At 31.2% G+C, this 27,069-nt stretch overlaps 3 protein-coding genes across 4 annotated transcripts; 2 read left to right on the top strand and 1 right to left on the bottom strand.

Annotated features, from left to right (window-relative positions):
* The first annotated feature begins 297 nt into the window (after positions 1-297).
* On the top strand, positions 298-4,939 carry LOC126670302 (probable 1-deoxy-D-xylulose-5-phosphate synthase 2, chloroplastic). Its single transcript, XM_050363999.2, has 9 exons — positions 298-534; positions 631-810; positions 904-1,068; positions 1,608-2,030; positions 2,794-3,067; positions 3,177-3,484; positions 3,584-3,865; positions 4,140-4,424; positions 4,572-4,939. The coding sequence occupies exons 1-9, from the start codon at positions 418-420 to the stop codon at positions 4,722-4,724; spliced, it is 2,187 nt and encodes a 728-aa protein (XP_050219956.1). The 5' UTR covers positions 298-417; the 3' UTR covers positions 4,725-4,939.
* A 10,393-nt stretch (positions 4,940-15,332) lies between these two features.
* On the top strand, positions 15,333-16,888 carry LOC126670565 (zinc finger protein CONSTANS-LIKE 5). Its single transcript, XM_050364324.2, has 2 exons — positions 15,333-16,144; positions 16,245-16,888. Exons 1-2 carry the CDS (start codon positions 15,431-15,433, stop codon positions 16,614-16,616), a joined length of 1,086 nt encoding a protein of 361 aa, XP_050220281.1. The 5' UTR covers positions 15,333-15,430; the 3' UTR covers positions 16,617-16,888.
* A 4,307-nt stretch (positions 16,889-21,195) lies between these two features.
* Positions 21,196-25,520, bottom strand: LOC126666925 (probable receptor-like serine/threonine-protein kinase At5g57670). Of its 2 annotated transcripts, XM_050359843.2 has the most exons (6): positions 25,339-25,519; positions 25,118-25,251; positions 24,811-24,917; positions 24,601-24,716; positions 21,915-22,702; positions 21,196-21,833 (listed from the first exon to the last, which is right to left on the bottom strand). In XM_050359843.2, exons 1-6 carry the CDS (start codon positions 25,469-25,471, stop codon positions 21,312-21,314), a joined length of 1,800 nt encoding a protein of 599 aa, XP_050215800.1. In that variant the 5' UTR covers positions 25,472-25,519; the 3' UTR covers positions 21,196-21,311. The 2 variants fall into 2 exon arrangements, with proteins under 2 accessions (XP_050215800.1, XP_050215799.1); XM_050359842.2 differs by having other exon boundaries at positions 21,196-22,702; positions 25,339-25,520.
* Between the last annotated feature and the right edge of the window lie 1,549 nt (positions 25,521-27,069).

Here is a 27,069-nt window from a genome sequence, read left to right as displayed (position 1 = left end):
GGAAAAAGTTAGGAATCATCGTATATAATTAACCCAAAGAAGACTCATGAAGAGGCAAGAGGGAAGAAGGTTAGTAATACTGTAGTAGTAAGCAGTAGTAGTAGAAGTCACTGGTCAGATCTGGGGCCTAAAACCAAATCTTACGTAACTTATTTTAATATCTCAAAACATTTTTTTTAAATAAATAAAAAAAAGAGTTGCTTCTTATTGACTGACTATTCAATCATTTAAAAAACACTCTTAATTTACTAAAAATATTTCCTATATAAACCCCTTCTCCCTACATTTCCTTTACTCTCAAGCTCACCATCTTTCTTTTCTCTTGATCATCATCATCATCATCATCATCATCAACTAATTAACAATTCTTTTTGTAACACTTTAATTTACTAATAGTTTCTTGATTATTTCACAACGATGGCGGTTTCTTCGTCAGTTTTAAGATCAACTTTTCTGTCTACCGTCAACTCGCAAGATAATTATTCGTTCAACAGTGCTCGTAAACCCACTTCTGTTGCAGCTAGCAAGCGAAAGGTTAATATTTTAGTTTTTTTGTTTCGTTATTAACGAGATTCGTCGTAAATTTTTGAAAAAATATTAATATTTTTTGGTGTTTCTATTTTTTTACAGTTTAATGGAGTTGTAGCTTCATTAGAGAGTCATGCAAGTGATTATGATATGAATGGCTTGGTTATGAGAGATCAAGAATTGAAAGATAAGAGAGCACTCAACTTTTCAGGAACTAAACCAGCTACACCTGTTCTTGATACTATTAATTTCCCAAATCACATGAAGAATCTTGCTGTTCAGGTTGTTAATTTAATAAATTAAATGATATATGTATTATATTAATCTTCATATGTAAGTTTATTAAATTAATTGAATATTTTGTGAAATTTTTAGGATCTTGAAAGATTGGCTGATGAACTAAGGGAGGAGATAGTATACGTAGTTTCGAAAACTGGAGGACACTTGAGTTCAAGCTTAGGAGTTGCGGAGCTAACTGTGGCACTGCACCATGTTTTCAGCACCCCTGAGGATAAAATAATTTTTGATGTTGGCCATCAGGTAAAATATTTAGTATTTCATTTATTTAGTTTCAATTTTCGAGAACGCTTTTCTATCTCAAATATATCTCTAAAGAATCATTTTGACATTCTGATCCACTAATTTACAAATTATAACAAATATGTCCAACCTTCAATTTAAATCTATTTTCAGTCACATCATCAGCTTTATTTTGCACTCAAATAAATAACAATTGTATACCAACGAGTTATAACTCACATGATTTACACACTACGCAGTATCCTATTAAGATCGTTAGTTCAATTCCTCCGCAAACGCTAAAATTTCCCTCTTTTCAGCAATTAAAAAAAAGATCAATTGTATAAAATATGCATTTATGGAATAAAAACATAAACTATTGACTCACCCATCATGCCAGTTGCGACACAGGTCGGATCCGGATTAGTCAGGGCGAAGCCTTGGAAACCGGATGGGCTTACAAAAAAAAAAGAATATATATATTATTTTTATAAAAAAATACTGTTTCGGAATTTCCGTTTCCGTGCTGCATAGCTAATCATGATTATTGATATCTACAGGCATATCCACACAAGATTTTAACAGGAAGGAGATCAAAAATGAACACAATCAGACAAACATTTGGATTAGCAGGATTCCCAAAGAGGGATGAGAGTGAACATGATGCATTCGGAGCAGGACACAGTTCGACAAGTATTTCAGCTGGATTAGGAATGGCAGTCGGAAGAGATTTAATTGGTAACAACAATCATGTAATTGCTGTGATTGGAGATGGTGCCATGACAGCAGGACAAGCATATGAAGCAATGAATAATGCAGGATATCTTGACTCTAATCTTATTATTATTTTAAATGATAATAAACAAGTTTCTCTGCCTACCGCTACGGTGGACGGTCCGGCACCTCCGGTTGGTGCTCTTAGCAAAGCTTTAACGAAGCTACAGTCGAGTCGGAAGGTTCGCCAGCTCCGCGAAGCTGCCAAGGTTAGTCTTTTGTGGCGGCTATTGAATAATTGTTTTATTATTATTTATCTTTTTGTATTCGATCGGGTGAATTTGCTGTAAATTTCGTAAAGTTTACTATGCGGATTTCACTACAATTAATCTAAAACTTTTAAAATTGGACTATAATTGACAAATCTAAATTTTTTGAGCAGATTTAATAAAAAATGTACATATAAATTTTTTTAAACAACTATATAGATATGCGGCTCTGAATTTTTTCAATTTGCTATTTTAGTATTTGAACTCTTATTTCTTTCAAATTAATAGTACAACTCTCTAAAATCATATAAAATGAGTATTTTACTCATTTTTTGATCACTGGAATACTTAGTATAATAAAAAAAAAATTAAAATATAATGACATGGTTAGCTACTTTAATGCCACGTAGGAAAATATATATATCATTTTCGCACGCTATAATATTTCTTTACTATTATAATAATTAAATATTATGTTTAAATTTTCCATTTTGGCAATACTATTGACCGAAAAACGGTTAAAGTACTTATTTTTATATATTTTAAAATATAAAAAATAAAATTAACTCTTAAAATAATAAATTCAGACACTGCTTGTGCAATTTTTTCTTTAGTATTTAATAAGTCATTGGCCAACTTAAATTGACCAAAGAAAATTCCTAGTGGGAGAAATTAAACAAAACCTAGTAGTACGTGACATATGTTCTTTGAAACTATCACCAGTCCATCACCATCTCACTAATACTTTGAATGAATAAAACAGGGAATTACAAAGCAAATCGGTGGCCAAACACATGAAATTGCTGCTAAAGTTGACTCATATGTGAGAGGAGTAGCAGCTGGAGCTGGTGTTTCTTTATTTGAAGAGCTTGGTCTCTATTATATTGGTCCAGTTGATGGCCATAATATGGACGATCTTGTAACTATTTTAAAGAAGGTCAAAACTTTGCCAGCACCAGGACCTGTTCTTATTCATGTCATCACTGAAAAAGGAAAGGGTTATGAACCTGCTGAAGTTGCTGCTGATAAAATGCATGGTACACATAAAAAACCCTCCAAGTTATTCACGAAGAGAATATAAGTCCTTTTAGTTTTTTCTTAACCACTTAGGCCCTCAATGGTTTAATCTGTTTTTCTTTTGTAAAGGTGTTGTGAAGTTTGAACCTTTATCTGGGAAGCAAATGAAGACAAAATCAAACACTAAAGGCTACACTCAATACTTTGCTGAGACATTGATTGCTGAAGCACAAGAAGATGATAAAATTGTGGCAATTCATGCAGCAATGGGAGGAGGAACTGGTCTTAATTTGTTCCAAAAACAATTCCCAGAGAGATGTTTTGATGTTGGGATTGCAGAACAACATGCTGTTACTTTTGCTGCTGGTTTAGCTACCGAAGGCCTTAAGCCTTTCTGTGCTATCTACTCTTCTTTCCTTCAAAGAGGCTATGATCAGGTAAAAATTTAGTACTAAACTCGTCTTCGGGATACATATCTCGAGCTATGTTGCATGAAAACTTGTCTAATCTTGTATGTTTCGGTGTTTCGTTTTCAGGTGGTTCATGATGTGGACTTGCAAAAGCTTCCGGTGAGATTTGCAATAGATAGAGCTGGTCTAGTTGGTGCAGATGGTCCAACACATTGTGGAGCATTTGATGTTACATACATGGCTTGTTTACCAAACATGGTTGTAATGGCTCCATCAGATGAAACTGAACTCATGCACATGGTTGCCACAGCTGCAGCCATTGATGACAGACCTAGTTGCTTCAGGTACCCCAGAGGAAATGGCATTGGCACCCCTCTGCCTCTGAACAACAAAGGCTCACCTTTAGAGGTACTTACTTCGTCCCATCCCAAAAATTCCGACATTTAATGTCTGTAGCGATTTAAACACATTATTTAAAACTTGGCATTCTATATTCCATTTTTTAAATTTTTCGGCATTATATAGCTCATTGCTGTTTTTCGACTGTTCGAAGTCTATGTGGCAAAACGGAACAGAAACTGAATGCCTTAACTCAACGATATCTTCAATACATTATTGTATTTTAAGTTTCGACCATTTTTTCGTTTTAGCGTTTCTCATGTTTCCGTTCCCGTGTAAACAGATTGGTAAGGGAAGAATTCTAAGAGAAGGAAAGAGAGTTGCAATTCTTGGATATGGAACAATAGTACAAAGCTGTTTAGCAGCAGCTGATCTTCTTAAGAAACTTAATATCACACCAACTATTGCTGATGCAAGATTCTGCAAGCCTCTCGATGGCCAATTGATCAGGCAGCTTGCTCAAGAGCACGAGATTCTCATCACTATCGAAGAAGGATCCATCGGAGGATTCAGCTCCCACGTCTCTAATTTCTTGAGCTTAAACGGATTACTAGACGGAAATCTTAAGGTAAGAGCTCCAACTCGAGACCCTTCATATATATACCGGTGTGGCAGTATATTTTAAGAATATATATTTTATTTCGTCGTGAAGTTGAGTAGATCGAAAAATTAATGACGCGTACTAATGTGATTAAATTATATTGTGATGTTACAGTGGAGACCAATGATGCTTCCTGATAGATATATTGACCATGGATCACAAACTGATCAGATTGAAGAAGCAGGACTGAGTGTAAAACACATTGCAGGGACAGTTGTGTCATTAATTGGAGGACCAAAAGACAGTCTTCATCTTCTCAATTTATAAATTTCAAAATGTTAAATTTTATTTCATTGGACTAAATAATGTGCCTTATTCTTTTTCTTTAATTGAGTCTGTATATTTTGAATGTTATAGCAAGGGGAATAATGTTCTTTGCCAAATAAGTCAAGATTGTACTGCATTTAAATTAAGTAGTTGTATCAATAATATATTTTTTTCTTGAAATTAATTAACTCAATTAATCTCAGTACTTCAGTTTATTCCTGTTCCAAACAAATTGAATATTCTGTCTTTTTTTTCTCTCTCTTTTCTTAGTTGTATTGCCATGATTTTTTCTAATTAAATAGCGCAAAGGAAATTAACAAACATCTTCCTTATATATATAGTTATTTGGATGATTATTTACATGTTTCATATGTGGATCGTAATATGATTGGTCAAATTATCATAATTTTATTTATTATTATTTATAGATATGTTTAATTTTTCTATAATTATTAATTGTATTTAAGTATAAAATATCAAATAATATTTGAAATAGTAGGATTGATTAGAAATAGTTTATCTTGTTCAATATTTTAGATGATTATTTTAATAGTTTAATTTTTCTTAATTGATACTCAAATTTAATAATTATAAAAAATTTAAATAAAAAAATCAAATAATAATTAAAATAGAGATTTATTAAAAGTAGTTTAACTTATTTAGAATTTTATATTATTAAAGTGATAAGTCACATAGATCAAATTTTTTTTTCAAACGACATATTATGGACCAAAAATAATATCGTCTTAGAACTTTAAAAATAGTAATTTAGTGAGTTTAATTTTTTTATTTAAAATAATTTCCTTCAAATCTAACAATATATTTATAGAATTGATTGATAAAAACAATCAATTGCATTCTAAAAAAAATTATTTTTTAATGTACAGAAATAAGTAATTGAATAATCAATAAATAACAAAGATAGTTTAATAATTTTATTATATCTTCTTAATTTGTGTATATAATTAGAAATAAAAGGAGTATAATTAATTATTTTATATTTTATAAATAATTTGACATTGATGATATTTTCTTATTCAGTTCCATTCTAATTGATTTAAACTAATTTTTTAATGTCTCTTTCCAACTTATAATTTTTATTTGTATAATTTTCTGTAATTCAGTTTTTATCCTCTTAAATTAATATCTATTGTTAAATAATTTTATATGATAATGTGATGTGTTTAATATAATTTGAGAATATAAAACTAGAATTTACATTATTTATTAGAAAATTAAACAATATTTAAAGAAAATTTTGTCAATTAAATTTATATAAATTAAATAATTTTTATTTATTTAAAACTAATAAATAATTTTAGAAGAGTTATATAAATAATGTGTCTAAACTATTACTATTGTTGAACGGATATACATGAGGTGTATGGTAACTAAAGCTGGTTACCTGAATTTTAGTTCAGTTGCTGTCTTTTTCTTTCCTTGATCTTGACCTAATTAATTATCCTCCCAATCAATCCGATTATAAAAGAACAAAAACCTACTTTAATGTTTTCCATCTAATTTTGTGTGTTCATCTGTTTTTCTAAATGGATAAGGATCTGTTTAACTAATTTAACACCTAACTGAAGCTATGAAATCCAAAATTGTAGTTTTCATAGGATCTAATGCATTTTTATTTAACGTATTTAGATATTATTGAAACAATTTCATAAAAGGAAGAAACTTCTTTCAATCAATAATATATTCAAAAAATATATAAAAAGGGATTAAATATAAAACAAAGTAAGCATTGTTTGATAAAATCACGAGAAAAAAATAAAGAAGGAATGAGGGAAAAAAAGTAAAAAGAAGGAAAAAAGAAAACGATTATCCAATATAAAAAAAATTGTCCTAACCAGTGGCGGGGCCACTTACAAAAAGGTCCATATACCCGCACTAGATAATCTTTTAAAAAGAACATTAGTTTTAAATTTTGTTTTGGTTGGTACGAAAAAGTTTTCGGTTAATTTTTTTTTTCTTTTTTATAATTCGCCTCTTCTGATATAAATATTTAACTAGTCCAACTGTTCTATCACTACCCTTGCTTACAATATAAGAATATACAATTCTGTTTTTATTATACTATTTAATACAAATTAGATTGTATTTATAATTAAAGTCATATATAAAATTAAAATTTATACTATAACACTTACATGGTTATTTATACACAAATTCAATTAATATACATAGAACAATTTAAAAAATGTAAAATTACATACAGAATATAATGATTCACCGAGATGCATAAATACATATCGTATTTTAGTATTGATAATAAAACTGGCAATGTATATAAACTCACCTCACATGTAAATACTAATAGGTAATTAAATATTTAAATAAATGATAAGAAACCATGTTAGTAAATTCATTAGTCTAATTTTTTATTTATGTCAACGTCGAATCAATTAATGATTGAACTCAGAATTTTTAAAAGGAATTTCTACATGAAATACTCTTTTTTTTTACAACATTTACTTTTATACTACCTCCTTTAAATTTATACATTTTAAATCAATTTTTTTTTACTATTTTTAAAAAATAATTTACTTCTATACTAACTCTTATTTTTCAACATTTTCTTTCATTATGTTTAATTTTTTTTCTTCACTATCATATTCTATACTTAATATTTATAATATATTTATTTTTGAAATATTTTTTATTTGTTTCTTGACTTTTTTGGATTTGACTTTTTTAACGGTTGACGTTCGTCAATTTTAATATCAACAACATGTAATAAATTAACTAATTTAAATTTTTAAATCTTTTTTTTATTAATTTTTATTTTTTAAAATTGTTTTAATTTAATTTTGATTTTTTTAATTTCATTTCATGTGCAATGTGATCTTCTTTGCTAATACTAAAATTAACCAAATATCAACGCAGTATCATCACAAGATTAACATAGTAATATCACGATAATTCACCATAATTATTGTCTTCTTCACCAATCAATCAAAAATCAACATAATATTAATATTTTAATATTACAATAATTCAACATGATTATTTTTCTTTTTCTCCAATATTAACATATCATTATATAGTCTTAATTTAATTTTTATTTTTTTAGTATATTTTATGGACTATATTATCTTATTTGCTAATGTTAAAATTAAGAAAATATCAACTGATTAGAAACACAATATCATCATATAAAGAACACAAAATCAACAACATTATTATACTACAATAATTCAGTAATCAACCATCATCAATAAGTCGTGTTGTAGAATAAAAAAAACCACTGAAATACAATCAAACACAGTAAAAACGCGGAAATAAAATATTTTTATTCCATAAAATCACAAAATTTTATATAACATGAAAAAAATAATCTTTATACATGTTTAATAATAAAAAAAATTATTATTATTTAAAAAGAATAAAAAAATTATAGATTTAAAAAAAACAATGAATGTCAGATCTAAAATCAAAATAGAAAAATGACAACAAAAAGTAATGCAAGAACAACAACAAAAAGTCATTTTACAATATTAAAAACAACTAATTCTACTACAACCGCTTTTTCTCGCCGGAACCATGTGCGGATCTTCAGTTCCAACAATAGCGAAAAAAGAAAACAGTACTAACGAAGTTTGGAACATTATTGGACGGCGGAGTTGATAAATATGAGTGAGAGCGGCAGGTCTGAAAGAGACGGAAGAACCTGTGAGATCTGAGAGAGATTAAAGAAATGTGTTGAAAGAGATGAGCGATATTAGTTATGATGAGAAAAAAAATTATAATTATAAAGGTTTCATTAAGAGGAGATGTATATATAGTAGCGTATAAAAATAAATATTGCAAGCGTGTACTATAGTTTTGATATTGAAAATTTGTAACCGTGCTATATATTTTATTTATTTATTATTATTAAATTTAAAAAATTATATTTATTTAATTCAATTTGAAGTTGGCATTAAATGCTTTTTCTGCACTCATTTATTTTAAACATTAAATATGTAATTTTAGTTTTACACTGGTTGGAATTTAAAATTTAAGGGAATGTTTTAGTTCTTTTTAATTAAAAAAATAATAAAATTAAATTGTCTGATATCTATGGATTGAATAAAATAATTTAATCGGTTCACTGTGTTGTATTAGAGTAGGGGCTCTAAATTTTAGTACATATATGTATGTAAATTTGTTTTTCAAAGAATGACCCCACCATCATTAACATAAATCCACTATTGAATGTGCGTAAATTACTGCAAGTACAAAACCGCGGTGATTTTGTTGTTTTGATTATTGGAAGAAGAAAAAAAAGCGTTTGCGGAAAAAATTTAACCCATAACCTAATAAGATGTTGTCTAGCGCTTATAATATTTAAATTATAATTTATTGGTAAAAATATCGGGATATATTATGTTTATAACCTTTAATTATATCTAAGACTCCCTTGCATAGTAAGATCTCTTTGAAATTATGATTTGAGATTAAAAAAATAGTTTTGGAGTAACTTATGTAGTTTTTAGTTCTGTCTTTATAAATCATATTTATTTCACATTCAAATTTTAAAAGCTAAATGAAATTAATAATTTGCTTGTGAACAGTACTTTTTTACCCACATACACCCATAAATATCAAGAACAACCCAACCTCTCTTTACCTTGAACAAACAAAAACATACCTACAAACATAGTCGACAGCAAACATAGACTGGCCCATTTGTAAATGAAGCATTGCCATGAGCCCCTACAACTCTGCCGATTCCAGCTCAAATTGAAAATTCACTTCAACAAAATTTATTTAGATTTTTTGGATAATAGATTTTGACGGTTACTGTACTTTATCAAAATTACAAAATGGTTATCAAACTAATTTTCTTCCAAAATGATTACCAAACTTTTTTTTTGAACCTCTGGCGGTTTTATAAATGAATTCCGACGATTTTAGCTTATGTGGCTCGTCGGACGCTGAGTCACACCTTCCCCTTTTGCTATTTCATCGTCAACGTCGCACCTAAACCTCAATGTCATCATCTTCTTCCCTATTTTTTAATTTTTTCATTAAACATTAAAATTATATAATTCCATTAAACATCAACTTTTACAGAATCAATTTTCTGAAATTTATATATGCCGCTGGAATAATAATTGACTTTTTTTAAAAATAAAATACGTTCGATTTGTCTGGGTTCAATGTCTGGGCTCGTTTGTGTTTGAACCCAAACGAAATGATTACTTGGTCTAGGATTGAACCCAGACAAAGATCTTCATCGGGTTGGATCCTAAACGTAGATCTCGTTTGGGTTCGACTAATTTAAAAAAAATTGGTTTTGTATTTTGAATTTTTGGTGTTAATGTGATTTTTTTTGTTGTTTCTTAGAAAATGTTGAAAGAAATTAGGGAAGAAGACGACGAATTGGACGATGATATGGAAAAAAATAGAAGGTGTTACTCAGCGTCCAGCGAGCCACGTAGGAACGCCAGAATTCATTTAGAAATTGTCGGAGGTTCAGAAAATATAAGTTCGGTAATCATTTTGGAACAAAAATTAGTTTGATGACTATTTTATAACTTTGGAAAAGTACGGTAACCCTCAGAATCTATTACCCGAATTTTTTGAATAAATTTTATTTAGTTCAATTTATTTTTAATTAGATTAATTTGATTTAATATTCCATGTTGAAGATATTTAAAAAGCAATTTTCTTAATTTTTATTAATCGATAAAGTAATTCTTATATGCAAAAACAAATTAAATAACCGCCACATATCAAACGAGAACAAAGAATCAAATCAGTTTCTTTTGCAGTGACACAAAAATACTCAAAAAAGAAAGTGCGACTGCCTAATTTTAGAATTTAATCATAATGAATCCTAATTTAATACTAATTAAATATAATTAAATTTCTAACTAATTCAAATTAATTAAAAACCTAAAACCGCCATCGCCAACCGATCACCCGAATCTGCCACAGGACACCTCAATCCCTCCCACGGCAACTATTCTCAGACAGAAAGACAGGTCTATTCTCGTTTGTGAACAAATCGGTTCATCCTCTTTGATGATAAACATGCGGTGTTATTGGAATATACGTTTATCATATAAAGCTATGTTCAAGATAATAAGATCTTGCACATATTATATTGGGGATAGTCTATCCTCACATTATAAATATTCAAGTAGCAAATCTATTACGTGATAAAGAAAACTAATTATTCCAAAAAAAATGTTGTATTTGATTATTTTCTTATTAGCTTAGCTAATTAGCTTCTTGTAATCATGCAATATATTTTTGTATATATTAGCAAAAAGCCAACTCGTAGTACTCGACAAGTCGAGATCGAACCCACAAGAACTAGAGGTTTAATGTGAGTGAAATCGATTGTGAAATTCAATTCGGAAAGCAACAATTAAAAATTGGTTTCAGGTGACAAATTCTAACAACTAACAATTAACTAACAAAGAACTTGCAATTATCAACTAAGAAACACTAATTATCAAAGGTGTAATTCAACAAAAGGGAAAAGTCAAGGGATTGGTAGTCCTACCTAGGTTATGCATTTCATGGTTGGTCAAATTGGAAGTTGCTACGGACCGAGCGAGGTCTAAAACATCATTCCCGCTCTCTCGAGCCTCAAAGAATGACAAAACCGCTATCTAATCATATAATCAATACCAAGCTCACTCTCGTGTTACACGGCAAAACTAAATCATTAACTAGTGATTAATCAATCCACTCTAGGGCCACCTAGGTTCAAACCCACTCTCGTGGTGCTCTAAAATCTAGGTTTTCAATCCTATTAGTCCATCTAATCAACCACCTCTCGGTGTATCAATCAAACTCTAAACAAGATTAAGGTAGCTAATCCTAATCAAGCAATAAGCAATAGGAGTGAAACATAAGCATACAACCCTAAGACCCAACCAATCAATAAAACCATAGGTCATCATACCAACCCCCTAACAAGGGGGTTTTAGCCACTCATACTTAAAGCAACACAAGCAATCAATGAAATAGAGTAATAGAGCATTATAAAGCAAAGATGGGTTACCTTAATTAAATGAGTAGAGCAATCAATCACAAGAAATAATGAACATTCAATAATAAATAAGCTTGCAATAATAATGAAGATCTTGTTCATACAAGCAAATAAAAGCTTCAAGAGCTTCAACAATGGAGAAAGCTATGGAGCACTTAATTCTAAAGAGATTCTATTCTAAGAAAAGTAATAACAAAAGGGAATAATTCTCTAGAGTAAAGTTGTGACCTAAAAATAGAGATAATATTTTTTTTATAGTACCCACAAAAGAGGAAAGGAAAACATTCATTACACATGTGTTGGGCTCAAAATGGCAATTGAATCAAGCCTTGTGATGTTTGAAATCCGAAATCCCCCCCCCCCTCTTTTTAGCCTTGGCTCGAATCGAGCTCACTTTGGCCAAGTGAGGAGCTCGATTCGAGCTCAGCCATTCTGAGTTCAGCTTCATGTGGCTCGAATCGAGCTCCATTGTGAATTAGGTGAGCTCGATTCGAGCTGCCTTTTGCTGCTCAGGATCGCGATCTTCAAACCTTCATAACTCGGTGTAGAAATGTCTGATTGAGTCGATTCTTGAACCGTTGGAAAGCTTAGGACGTCTACTTTAACTTTCATGAAGAACACGAATTCATTTGAACCTTCTAACTGGTCCAAATTGGTCAAAAAGTGCACGGGGGTTAGCTTTTCAGATTTGCAAATGAGCTTCCGCATCTCTTTTGTCGACTTTTCCAACTTTTACACCAAAATGCTTCCGCAATGCTCTCAAGTACCTGAAATACTAAAACACGTAATAAGGCATTCAGAATACCATAAAACCGTGATAAAACATAATAAAAACATGCGGAAAAAACACTCGAAATAGGAGTAAAAATACTCCTATCAGTATATGATTTCCTAAATAGCAAATATCTCATATATTTATGCTCATATGCTTAATTAAAGGGAAAAGGGTCATTCATGCCTCTAAGGTTTGGGGTCTTAAACTCTCAACCTTCGGAAAGGTTCACCCATGCCCCCAACGTTTGTAAAAATGGACAATTAGACTCTTTGGCTTAACGTTGTTTCATTGCTCCTAAAACTCCGTTAATGTGATCCTACGTGGCAAAGATAAAAACATCATTTATACCCCTAAAGTTTGGATCTGGAATCAAATGAGCCTCAACGTTTGAAAAAGGTTCACTTATGCCCCCAAGTTTGAAAAATGAACAGTTAAGCCCTCAGTTTAACACCGTCTCATTGCTTTCCAGACTCCGTTAGTGTGATCCTACGTGGCTAATTTTTACCGTCAAATTTTTTCTACGGTGACGGTCTTTCTCTCAGCAATAATAGTTCGTCGTTGCAAAATCATTTTATTACAAGACCGAGCTAAACCGATAGACTATCCTTCTCCAACAATGGGATAAGGAATTCTCTTCATTGATCGGTATCTTGTTCGGTGAGGTAGAAGGAGGCAGTGCATGAGATTGAACGCTAAATGAAAAGGAATACAATTTTTATCCTTTTAGTTAATTTAATATATAATTATTGGGTTTCTAATTTTTGGAGGAATGCATTTGTCGAATCGAAACACATGAAAAAGAAGAATAAAATGATTTTTTTTATATAATTTACGTTTCATTATTAATTATGTTTAATCGTCTTCAATGATAATGGACAATTATTACTGACTAAATGTTCGACGTCGGTTGCCTATGGTTCGATTAATAGAAAACACTAAAACTAGCCACGTAGAATCACATTAGTAGAGTTTTGGAAGCAATGATATAGTGTTAAACTGGGGGCCTAACTATTCATTTTTCAAACGTTGAGGGCATAAATGAACCTTTTCAAACGTTGAGAACTCATTTGATCCCATACCCAAACATTAGGGGCATAAATGATCTTTTTATATTTGCCACGTAGGATCACACTAACAGAGTCTTAGGAGCAATGAAATAGTGTTAAACCAAGGGGCCCGATTGTTCATTTTCACAAACGTTGGGGCCATGAGTGAACCTTTCCGGACGTTGAGGGCTTATAATCCAAACCCCAAATCTTAGGGGCATGAATGTCCCTTTATTTTTATTATAGCATTGTCAATTTACTCATGCAAAAATAATTGCAAATTAATTAGAAGAAATCATGTAAGATGTATATATGGGCAGCATGTTGAAGTCATGACCCAACAAATTAATTTTACGTGTAATTAAATAAAGTTTAAGAACTTATCGATATTTAGATGTATAATCCCCGATGTCTTCATCAAGTTTCCGTCGGAAGTCATCATTTTAATAGAATTTGTTTGAGTTCAGAAAAACTCCTTCGATTTTGAAGTTGTCAAGTTTTCCCCACAAACAGCGTCAATTGATAGATATGGTCTTCTTGGCGGCTTATACTGCAAGACAAAGAGGGGTCGGACTATTCATCAGACAGTGGTTGCCCGATGGGCACTTCGATAAAGTCAGTTTAGACTTTACGAATAGTTTAAGAGCTTATAAATAGTAGTTGTAATTATGTTATGTGTTTAGACATATCTCAACCTTTTTATATAGTAAAAGTGAGTGAATATCTTGTAGAGTTCAAATATGAAAGAGATTCATATTTGGCACGTGAATCCAAATAGGCATGTAAGTTTATTTATGAATGAATCTCTTAAATAAGATTATTTTTCTTGTATAGAAATATGACTCAAAATAAAAATGTGTTTTCTATACTTCTATAATATTTAGGTTTTTTGGAATCTTTTTTTAGTGTTGATATTGAGTTTTTCTTTTATAATCTAATAATCTTTTATTAATAATAATGAACAGTTACAAGTGTAAGAATTTAAAAAAGGTATAACCGTTTCTAATGACCTGACATGAAATAAGATGTAAACCTTAATTCGCAGATCGCTTTACAAAATAAAATTAAAATTACATAGTTATTCTACCACAATAAAATACAATTTTTTTTGTCTAACAGAAAACTCACAAACTCTTCATAAAAAAACAAACAAATCTTCTATAGAGAAAAAACATTAAAATTTTCGTAAAAAAAAAACAATTTTATATATATAAAAAAAACTAATATGACCTATATGACTATATCTACTCACCCCATCCATGACTTCACAAGTTGCCCCTTCTCAATTCCTTAATACAGTACTCCCTCCGTCCCACTTTAGAAGTTTCATTTGACTTTGCACACAGATTAAGAAAACATTAATTATTCTTGTCTTTTCATGTTTTGCTCCTATTAATGATAGTAGAATTTTCCATAAATTTTTTTTACGATAACTAAAATAAGGATAAAATAGGGTATTTAATGCAAAAATATTCTAAAAATAATAATGAAACTTTTTAAATAGGACATTCCAAAATAAAATATGGGACCTTTTAAACGGGACGGAGGGAGTATTTTTTAAGGCTAAATGAGATTCCTTGTCACTCTCCCCCTCAAATTGGACCCACGTCGGCACAGCCACAAAGACAATTACTCATCAAAAACATTATTATAATCCCAAATAAATAATTATTCCTCCAAAATCCAGCAAATAATTTATTATGTGGCTAGTAATTCACACACGTGTCATCTTCTTACTCGCCATCACCCAGATTTCCTCCCACCCTGACTAGATAGATAAACCCAAATCAATATCTCTGCTCACAGAGCTTGCACCACTGTCTTCGCCCCCACTCATCTCCTCTTCAAATTCAACCCAAAAAAAAATTAAAATTCATAAAAAAAAGCCATGGGTATTGAATTACAGTCCTTAAAGAGCTTAACCGGCGGCTGGACAGCGGCGGCGCGACGCTGCGACTCATGCAAAACGGCGGCAGCGGCAGCGTTTTGCAGAGCTGACTCAGCTTTTCTTTGTCTGAGCTGCGACACCAAGATTCATTCTGCTAACAAACTTGTGTCTAGACACGAACGTGTCTGGCTATGTGAAGTATGTGAACAAGCTCCGGCTGCTGTTACGTGTAAAGCCGACGCGGCGGCTCTTTGTATCACCTGCGACGCTGATATTCACTCTGCTAATCCGCTTTCCCGGCGACACGAGCGTGTTCCGGTGGAGCCGTTTTATGATTCTGCTGAGTCACTCGTTAAATTATCTTCGCCGTTTAATTTCTTGGTTCCTGAGGAAAGTAATAATACTCAGAATATTATGGAGGACGTTTCTTGGCTTTTGCCTAATCCGAATAATATTAACAATTCGAAAGATGTAATGGAGAATCACCATGAAATGAAATTAGGCCACGGCGGCGGCGGGGATTTGTTTTTTGCTGAGATTGATCCGTTTCTTGATATGGATTTTCACCAGGATAGCGTTGTTCCGGTACAGATTAGTAAACCACCGGCTGCTCCGTCGATTCCGGTCGTTAACAAAGATATTTGTTTCGACATAGATTTCTGTAGATCAAAGCTTTCGTCTTTCAACTACCCAACTCAATCTCTCAGTCAAAGTGTAAGTTACGGTTCGGGTCATTACGATTTTTGAGTTCCGGCTTGGGTCAATTACGATTCATAATTTTGATTTTCCTTTGTTTTTAACTTTTTTTTTTCAGGTTTCTTCTTCTTCACTTGACGTCGGAGTTGTGCCGGATGGGAATTCTCTATCAGAAATTTCCTACCCATTTGGCAGGAACATGAATAATTCCGATCAGATATCCGGTACGAACACAAATCGGACGGGTGGGATTGATCGTGAAGCTAGAGTATTGAGGTACAGAGAGAAAAGAAAGAATCGGAAATTCGAGAAAACTATTCGTTATGCCTCTCGCAAAGCATATGCCGAAACACGGCCGAGAATTAAAGGTCGATTCGCCAAACGAACCGAAACCGAAACGGATATGGACCGGTTTTATAGTTCCGCTACCTCTGCTGTTTCGTACCTCGCCGACGCCCAATACGGCGTCGTACCATCATTTTTGAGATAAAGGTGATTAATTGGATGATTAATGATGGGATTACTTTGCTTAAGTTATTATTAATTGGTATAATTGCTAGTAGAAAATAGAATAATTGTCATCTAAGATGGTTTTAATTTATATTTTCTGTGTAAATTATTGTTCTAATTTTAATCCTTTGGTGGATTAGAAGAACTAGAAGTGTTGTTACAAAAAGCCTATTTGGTATTTTTTACTAATCCTAGGGCTTAATGTGCTAAATGTAAAATTTCTCTTGAGTTAAATCTTTAATTTCTTGGATATTTTAATTGATTACATGTATATTTGAGTGCTCATTTCTACTGTTAGTTTAGCTACTAATGTTTTATTTAAATCTCTACTGAATCAATAAATAACAATCAATTAGTTAGGTAATAGCTTAATCTTTTTTTTTTTTTTTACCAAAGGCTAAAATTTCCATTAATAATAACGAAAATTACATGAACGGTTTCTCAACATACTGAGTCAACTATTCTATAAAAGATGATGAGAGCTGTAAAAATACAGTCATCGACTAGGGCTAAACTAACCACCAAGGGTCACCCAAATTTGTAGACTAAAACTAGATCTAATAATAAAATCTAGATTTATTGAACGTTCTAAGGAAATCTAACTTCGAATGCACGACTGATCACATCTTCTGTGATACATCAATATTGATTTTTTGTTTAAAATTGTAAGATGTTATTTTCAAATTTAAGTATAGCTACTCAATATTTTAAAAGATCAATGTTTACAATAAAAATAAAATAAAAAATTACAACTTTAATCAGTTATATTAATTTTTTGATATAATGAAACGGGATTTTAATATTTGTATTTATTTTTTATTTTTTAGGGATTGTAATTGTTTTTATTAAAGCAAGAACAATAAACTAAACCTAGTATTTTGATTTAATTGAAATTAATGAAACAACTAACATAAAAGTTATCGGAGGACAATTTGAGGGCGTTAAACAAACCGAAAAAATTTCAAACACCATTTACATTCTTAAAATTTTCAAACTAGAAAATTTCTTCCACCCATTTTTTGACTAACACCTAGACGCTGGCATAACATATAAAATAACAATTAAAAAAACACATACAAATCAGCTCCACTTCATCAGACACAACATCATAAAACTCAAAATTCCTTTAAATCCAAAATCTCTAAAAGAAAACCTTTGAATTTCAGCTTCCATCTTAGTTGCCCGAATTCATCGCAACTCTTCAGCTCTATCGTAGGAACCCACCGCCATCGCCATCATCCTCGTCTAAGAAGAGCACATTGTTCATTCTCAGACGAACAAAAGCTTGCTTGAGGATCAGTTTGTCTGAGGTCACACCTCCGACGAATAGATATATGTTCCATTGAAGTTCATCTTCAAATAAATAGATTTTTAAATATTATTAAATTTTTTTATATGTCTAATATATAATTAGTTTGTTGCACGAATGACATGGCGCAACAATTGCGTTCAGTAATTTTTCGATTTGGCATCCGCCAGCTCGAGCGCCCAAACTTATATCTATCAATAATTTGAGGAAATATCCATTCTTGCTGGAGTTTGCTGGTGTGTGTGCGGCTAACACACAGCTCACATGTTATTTAAAGCCAATGCAACTTTTTAATTTATTTCTTAATCAATACATGATAAAGTGAACGAAAAGAAGAAAAAAACTATGTTTTAGCTTTTTGCTTATTTCTCGTTTAAATTGCCTTTTTCTGAAGGACGAAACTGTTCCTCTTTAAGATATTTGGGTATCTATTAAGTCACTTCTGCTTTTGACATTAATTGATTGAATCTTCATATTCCATTTCCAATTTAGGTTTTGCTTATTGATGCAGGTTAATTATTTTATCTTTTTTGAGAAGAGGTTAATTTATTTTTTATACAGTAAATGTTGTAATGTCAATTTATTAATATGGGTACGGGGATAGTGGCACAAACAGTATTCCGATTATGGATGATCCGAATTTTATTGTTTGGTTATTTTTTTTTAAATCAACCGAAAATATTGTTCGGATATTTGTTAATTTTGTTTTAACTCAAACGATATATCTTCGGCTACTTAAAAACAAATTAAGTCAATTTATGTATAGTCTAGCTATTTTTTAAGAAAAATAAAGTAATTAATTAAATGATATATTTGGTCCAAATTTTCTAAATAATGGTAAAAACAAATAAAAGAAAAACTTATTAAAAAGTAAAAATATAAAGGGCTCTTTCTGATGTTAACCTTGAAAACCTAATATCACATTATTAACAAGTTCAGCTTGAACAAATCAAGAAAATCAAATCGAAACTGAATGGAACTATAGAAATATTTGCCTTGGTTCTATCAGTTGAAAAATGATAAAGAAAGCCGGTGGCCTGGTGAATTAACAAGTTGTATATTAACAACAAATTAATACATTTAAATAATAAAATTAACTACATATATTACATTTGGCCAATTTGATTTTTCAGTTTCTCATTGCAAAATTAAAATAAATGTAGAAGTATTAAAACCGAAGAAAAAATATTTAAACCGAATATAACTCATATTTTTTATTATTATTAGGAAGAAAGAACGTTTATGGAAGAAATAGAATTCACGACCTTGATAGAATGTTGCCCTGCGCTAATACCATTTAAGTTATATTTTGTATAATATCAAAATCGTTTTTAGTTTGTTTTCTCTTACAAAATCTAAAGCCAAATCACAAACATTTTTTATATATATAATTAAAAAAGAGGAACACTTGTGGGAGGATTTGAACCCACAAGACAGTTTGATACCCAACGTTTATACCGTTTGAGTTACCATTCATGGGTAAATTAAAAAATTTTAAACTCAAATCGAATACATAATTTTAGTTTGATCCGATTTAATCTCACAAATTTTCTCATTATAAAAATTAAAATCGAAATGAAAATTTAATTTTTTTTAGTTTGATTAGGTCATTCTTGCAGTCCGACTTTTACTACAATCAGATGAATTATAATGTCTTTCATCCAATGATAAAATAGAAAAATACTAAAAATAACTATAAAAATATTGATATTATTTAATTTATTTTTTATATTACATTATTATATAGTTGATGAAATGGTAATAAATTGTTTTTTAGAATGGACAAATATTTACCTTTTTTGTATAAAATACATTTTTTAGGGAAAAGTTATTGATTTTGAAATTTTTATATTTTATTAACTAAATTTTAATTTTATCGATAAATATTATAAAAAAAGAATTTATCCATAAAATAGTGGTAATTTTGGTAATATCCATAATATTTATCCATTACAAAAAATCTAGCAACATTGTGTCGGTTTGCACTTAATGGAGCTAGGTGGTGGGCTCCATTAGGAACTTAGTGGTGGGCTCAATCACGCCTTATTCACGTGCGGCACCGGCCCACGCCAATGTTTGTAGGCTAGTCCTTGTCTCACAAAAAAAGTGGTCCATCGTCTCCACTTTCTCTTACAATATTAACCATTACCGAGCACAGTTTAGCATAGTGATTCAGAGGACCCATTTACTTACTTTCTCGTATTAAATCCCAGTTTAACATAGGGGATAGTAATTAATTAAAAAGCAGAGATAAATTAAAAATCATCAACAACAAAATGAAATCGTTTATGAGCTATATTAGGTTTATTTATTTTTCATTGTTTTTTTTTTTCTAAATGTTTTATTTTGTCCTTTCTTTGTGAAAGGTTTGTTGTCCTTTGCTGTCTCTTTTTTATGAAGCAGTTATCAAGTGGTGGTTGAACCGGATGATGTGAGTTTGCGGGTGATGGGTGATGGATGAAGTTTGATCGAAGATTGATTGAAAACTGCACTTAATTAGCGAAACAGTTAATAATTAATTTTTGTTTTCGTAAGTAAGATCTGTGAATCAGACAGCATGTTGTCTGTTCCATGTCAGGTCATCGGGTTTCGTTTTCGAATTATCCCGAATTTCTTACAAATGTAACTGTTTCATATTCGATTTAATGAAATTTGATAAATTCAAAAAAAAAATTAAAAAAAGGGATTATGATATTTTTTTTTCTAATTCGATTACATTTATAGAAAAACAGTTTTATCATTGATAATTCTTTTTATAGTACTTGGTTTATCAAATAACCTGACAAGAGATCTAATCAAAAAGCCCTTTTAATTTTGTGTTGATGTCATCGTATAGCAATTTTTTTAGCATTTTTTTCAATTTAAGCGCAAACTATAAATAGCACAACCTTTCATTAAGTGGCATAAATAGCATAAATGACGTCATTTTAACGAAAACAAAACATAAAATATATACCGGGCAGTTTGAAAAAATTGTTCTATTGGATGCCACTTTTTAATTTGTGTTTAAATTGAAAAAAAAAAGCGAAAAATTGTGCTACACATGATGATATTAATCTTTAATTTTTTGTAGGCCATTATAGCCCTCAATGTTTTTAAATAACATAAATGAATTTTCACGTTTGAAAAATACTACAAATAATAACTAAAAATCTAAAAAGTTAAGTGTCTAAAATGTAAACTTAAAGAGCTTAAAAGCTCTGTGTAAAAAAAAAAAAAAAGATCTGGCATGTCAGCCGGAAATTTAAAATTCTTAAACTCAACTCAAACTTTTGTTACATTAGACAGGGCAGGCAAATTTGATTGTTAAAACCCTAAAACAATAAAATAAAAACTAAAACCCAAGGCATTAGAACAAAAAAAAAACTATAAAAAATCCTCAAAATGAAAGTCAACCGGAACATCATATCCAAAAAACATGGAGTAATCATCAAGCTCATCAGACGTAAACTTAGGCATTCTCCAGCTTCTTGAAACCTCACAGTCATCACCATGTCCACTCGTTAGAAGCTCCAACACTTGGGTCATCGATGGCCGCCAAATTGATGACTGTCTCACACAGTATGAAGCAGTCAACAAAACTTTGAACATTTCATGTTCATCAAATTTTCCTTCAAGTTTTGGATCAGCTACTTCTCTGATTTTTCCTGATTCCATTAGAGGCTTTGCCCATAAAAGAAGGTTTTGCTTCGAATAATGATCGACCGGTCTCCGGCCAGATATGATCTCCAGAAGAAGGATTCCGAAGGAAAAAACATCGGTTTTTTCATCGACAATGCCGTGCATGAAATACTCAGGTGCTAAGTATCCGAATGTACCTTCTATTGGAATCACTGCATGGTGACTCCACTTGTTTGGTAGCCATTTTGCCAGCCCAAAATCTGTTATCTGCATCAAAAAAATCATCAAAACCAAATAACCGAACCGAAATGACAAAGTTAGCTCGATTCGACAATCAAGATTACTAACCTGTGGTTCAAAGTCAGGTCCAAGAAGAACATTGGAGGCTTTAATGTCACGGTGTATGATCCTATGGCTGCAACATTTGTGAAGATAATGCAGACCTTTAGCCACTCCTAATATAATCCTGAACCTCACTTCCCAATCAAGTGACTCGCTTAAATTTCCATGCAATGCAGATTCTAAATTTCCATTTTGGGAGAAATCAAAGATCAGGTACAGTCCATTTTCAATGCAGCAGCCAACTAAATTGGCAGTATTGGGATGAGAAACATGCCCAATTATGCCTAATTCTGTGAGGAATTCTTTTTCTTTAGTGGCGTCTTTGTTGTCTTTGGCTAGTCTTTTCACTGCAATTGTTGTTCCATCCGAAAGATCGCCTCTATACACTTCTGAATATCCGCCTCGGCCTACTATGTTACGAGTGTGGAAGTTATTCGTGGCATTGGCAATCTGTTGATAGCTGAAGCAAATGAGACGAGGTGGGGTTTTTTCTTTGTTGGAAAAGCTGTAGTTTCTTTTTCGTAAAGGCGAAGTAAAGAATGAGGAAAATATTTTACGAGCCGAGTTCTGCTTTTTTGGAGGCAGAGGAGGTGACTCTGTTATGGTTGAGCCTTCAATGCTGATTGAATCATCTTCTGTGGTGTTAGATTCTACGTCAACTTCATCTAATACAGTTTTTGGTGATGAATTATTTTGAGATTTTGTTTCTGATTCAGTGTCATTTCCAATGGACTCAGTACTTCCACTATTGTAATTGGCATTGCATAACCATCTTGAATTTGATTCAGGAGTTTCTGCATTGAGCCAAAGATTCATTACATTTCATACCATAAATATTAGCTAATATAGTACCAATTTTTTTTATATTTTGTTGAAAAATAGTACTATCATTTTGATACCATTACTTTTATTTTTATTTCAGATAAAGTAATTTGACCATTTTGGATAATTCGAAGCCGATCGGATATTTTACAGATAAAGTGTTTTCGTTACATGCCGGCAGCCACGTTAGCTCCAAATTACATAAAATGATTAAAAATACTAATACAAATAAAAATAAAAATAATGGCACCAAAATAATACAAATACAAATTATGATATCATTTTAAAACAAAGTATAAAGGATCGGTACCATTTTAACTAATAATCCTATATTATCAAAAAAAAAAAAAAAAATCCCATTTTAACTACTGATATTTGAACTTTGTGATAGCCGACCCTATTCATTGGGCTGGGTATTTGCCTAATCAGTACAGGTCTAGGCTGCTAGGCCGGACTTGAATGCATAATTTTTCTACCAAGCCCAGTCCAAAACCCAACTCATATTTAGGGATGAGCAAAATTAGAACGACCAAATAAACAGGCCAAAGCGATGACTTTCATCGATTTGGTTTGGTTATAAATTTGGGTTCGATCAATTTGATTGTGATGTTTAGTTTTTGATTTTCGGTAATCAGACCGGTTTGACATTTGGTTTATCAAAATAAAAACAACCTGTTAAACCAAAGAATTTGATTGTTTTAATTTGTTTTTGAATAATTCGTCGATTTTAACCGATCCAACTAAATCCGAACAGGCTTGAAAATTTGAAAAATCAGTTCGGTTTTGATTATTTTTTTTGCTGGATCAATTTCTATTAGACTCGTTTGGTTTGGTTTTGAACGTTCGGTCAATCGGCTAACACAATTTTCAGATCTTTAGTTCGGATTTAACCGAACCGATCAAATGTTCACCCATACCCTTATTAGATCTTAGATCTATTTTCTTACAAATGTTTTTTGACTTTTATTTTAATTAAAATTTCTTATAGGTCAAGAAAACTCTAGTTCAAATCTGCATGATTAGATTTATCGGATACTGATAAATCAGGTCTGGACAAGGCTTAATTTGTTGTTGCATGTCAAAAACTCATGGTCCGGTTTGATTCTGTCAAACCCGTCCAAACTCGGTCCATGCATAAGAGAATCGTTACCAGAATTACTATGTTTTCACTCGGTTAACTATGCCAATAGTGAAAAGAAACGATTTCTTTATAAGAACTAATTCTAAAATAAAATTGTAATAGCTAGCATTTAACTTTTAGGCGACGTTGACAAATTCTTACCAATTTTTATGTGTTTTTTTATTTTTTGAAGAGAAATGTTTATGTTTTAAGCAAGTGATATACTGTGGTGAGATCTAGGGGTGTGCATTCGGTTTTTGGTTCGGTTTGGAATTATCAAAACCGATCGGTTTTTTAAGAATTTTAAAACCGGTCGGAATTTTGTCAAAAAAATTGGTTCGATTCGGTTCGGTTTTTGGTTTTATCAAAATAGAAAAATAATTCTTTTTTTTTAAATTTTACTCATAAAAAATAAAAATAAAATAAAAATAAAAATAAAATAAATAAAATAAATAAATCTAAACTTCAAATCTAAGTCAATTGTAATGTTTACACACAATAACACTTAAATATGAAAGAAAATAGTATGGTTTTTAAAAATAATAGTAATATTTCTAAAAAAAATTAATAAATTCTAAAATATCAATATTTTTTTCGGTTTTCGGTTATTGAAAACTCAAAACCAAACCGAAATGTATAAAAAAATCTTAATTCTAAAACCGAACCGGCAATTTTCGGTTCGATTTTCCACACCCCTAATAAGACCATAAGATTAAATAATTAAGAAAAATAAATAATAAGAGGACTAACCTTTTACTGATGTTGGAATTGAATTTTGTGGAGGTTGTTCACATTTACCAATAGACACCACAGTGCAACCTTGAGGAGCATGCTTATAACAGTATTTGGCAACTTCATGCCAAGTTCTACTCAAGAAAATAAAATAATAATGTTACTTTTGAATAATTCATAATGAACAATTTTAATTCTCAAAATCCAATCCTGATTTTTTTTTCTCACTTATTTGATCGGCCAAGTATGAGATAATCAGCTGAAATTGATTTTGCTTCCTCAATTAGTCCTTTTGCTACACTTGAGCTGAACCCAACTCTAGCCTCCAAATTTATCTAAAACAATGTAGAATATATAAATTTGAAATATATGAGGGGAACCTATAAATCACACTAAAAAAAACTGCTAATTGGTGATGGATAATTCCACCATAAATCCATCACAAACTGCTATTTGTGACGAATTGACCGTCACAAAATTTTATGACGGAAAATTAAATCCGTCACAAAATCGGTAATTGTAATAGAAAAAGTACCTGCAAAGACATGCAAGTCCTGGCAAATTCTCCAAGTACAGAAATAACATGAGCTTTTGCCTGCCGAATTCGCCATTGTTCTTTCTTAATTGATTCGCTCCGCTTCTTCTTCTTCTTATTTGTTTCATCACCAACTGTTATTACAAAACAAACAGTAATTCAGCAAGTTAAGAAAAATGTGAACCAACATTGCAATTGATTTGAAGTGAAAAAATGCACACCAAGAACATGAAGAGCAGCAATGTTGTCATTAGGATGAGCAAGAACAGTAATTGCCCAAGAAAGAAGCTCTGTACTATCATCAGAAATGCCTATTAGTATTTTAGTGGACGATGATGAAGATATCATTTTCATTTTAAAGAATATTTCTTTTTCTCTGTGTCTCTTGGGGTTTTTGTACGTGTATATATATACTTGGAGTTGTTGTAGTGAAATAGTAATGGATCAAAAAAGATGAAACTGAGGGATCTTAGCCCGCACGGGTTTGGTCTAGTGGTCTAAGCGTCAACCATCTGGACGCCAAAGGTCGCGGGTTCGAACCCCGAATACGCCCTTTCTTAATATGTAGTGGTTGAGGTTGGATTGCTGGTCATTATAACCCGGAATTACCAGGTATGTGGGTTTGCGGACGGTCCACTTTCCGGAGTTTAACAATGATATTGAATTTCGGCTCAGTAGAGTGAGTTCTCGTCACAAAAAAAAAAGAATAAAAGAAGGAATAAACAACAAAATGATTAGGGTTAGTAGAGAGAGTGATGACACATAATTGTTTTTAGGAGTGTGTTAGTCTTGTTTAACAAGGCATAAAAAGAAGGGTTTCCCAACGGTAAGGAGAAGGATTTAAGTATGAATTAAATAATGGTATGATTGATATATTTTTATTTTGCGAGAAGTAATAAAGATTTCGAATTCGAGTTTCCGCATGACGACATAGATGGGAGTATTATTTTTACGATAACTGTAAAGAATAGACTTATTCTTTATTGTGTAACTCATACGACTTATCGGGCCTCCCATGAATAAAAATAGAGAGAAAGAAGAGTTGAAGTGATTTAGTACTAAAAGTTTTATGGTTGGGGTATAAGCAAAGGTGGATAAAAAAATGGGGCTATATGTAAATGATATGCCTTGCTATTTAAGCTTAGATGGATCTTCAAAAATTGGCTAAAAAATAGTTAGAGTTTGTGGGATTTGGTAGGAGCCTTTTATCATAAAATGAAACGTTGAGATGAAACTAACGGTTTCAACTTTCCAGATGGAAGAAAGCTGGAGAGTGTAACCGAATGAGATTGGTTATTTAGTTTAGAGAATGAGACAATTTTAGATTGGAATTGGACTCTATAGTCCAACCATACTTAATTGGAAGTGCATACATTTTTTACTTAGTCTTACTATAACGTGCAATTTCACTTTCAGCCCTTAGAATATCTCACTGAATCGAGCATACTTAACTCAGTTACATGGCTAAGTAGATATACTTAGGAATTATTTGAAACATATTCAAAATAGACTTAATGTTAATCAAGTTTATATTTAAGTTGTTCGAGTCAACTGTTGAATCGAGTTCAAATATCACGATATTCGATTTGACAAACTCACAAGTCTAATTAAATTATCATTAATTTTTTTTCTCTCTTATAGTAATGTAGATTTATAATAGTATCATCAATGTTTCAAAAACTAAATTGATGGCTGAATCGGTGTGGCCATCTGTTTTCGATTCAATCATCGGTTGAATAAAATTGTCAAAATACTAGTATATATTTTGGACGTAATTTTTTTGTCCGTCTTTTTAGTAATTTTCATAGCCCAATACCAATAAATTCAAGGTAAAAATGTCTAATACCAAAAGTCGGCCCACTCCGCTGGACGACACGGCATTTTAGTTCAAAAAAAAAGAGGCCGGCTGCTCAACTAGTTTTAAAATTTTCTAGTTCAGTCTGGTTTTGCAG

Source organism: Mercurialis annua, linkage group LG2 (assembly GCF_937616625.2).
Source record: "Mercurialis annua linkage group LG2, ddMerAnnu1.2, whole genome shotgun sequence".
Classification (NCBI taxonomy): domain Eukaryota; kingdom Viridiplantae; phylum Streptophyta; class Magnoliopsida; order Malpighiales; family Euphorbiaceae; genus Mercurialis; species Mercurialis annua.
The sequence above is the reverse complement of the archived record's forward strand: the minus strand, read 5'-3'. Positions and strand labels throughout refer to the sequence as shown.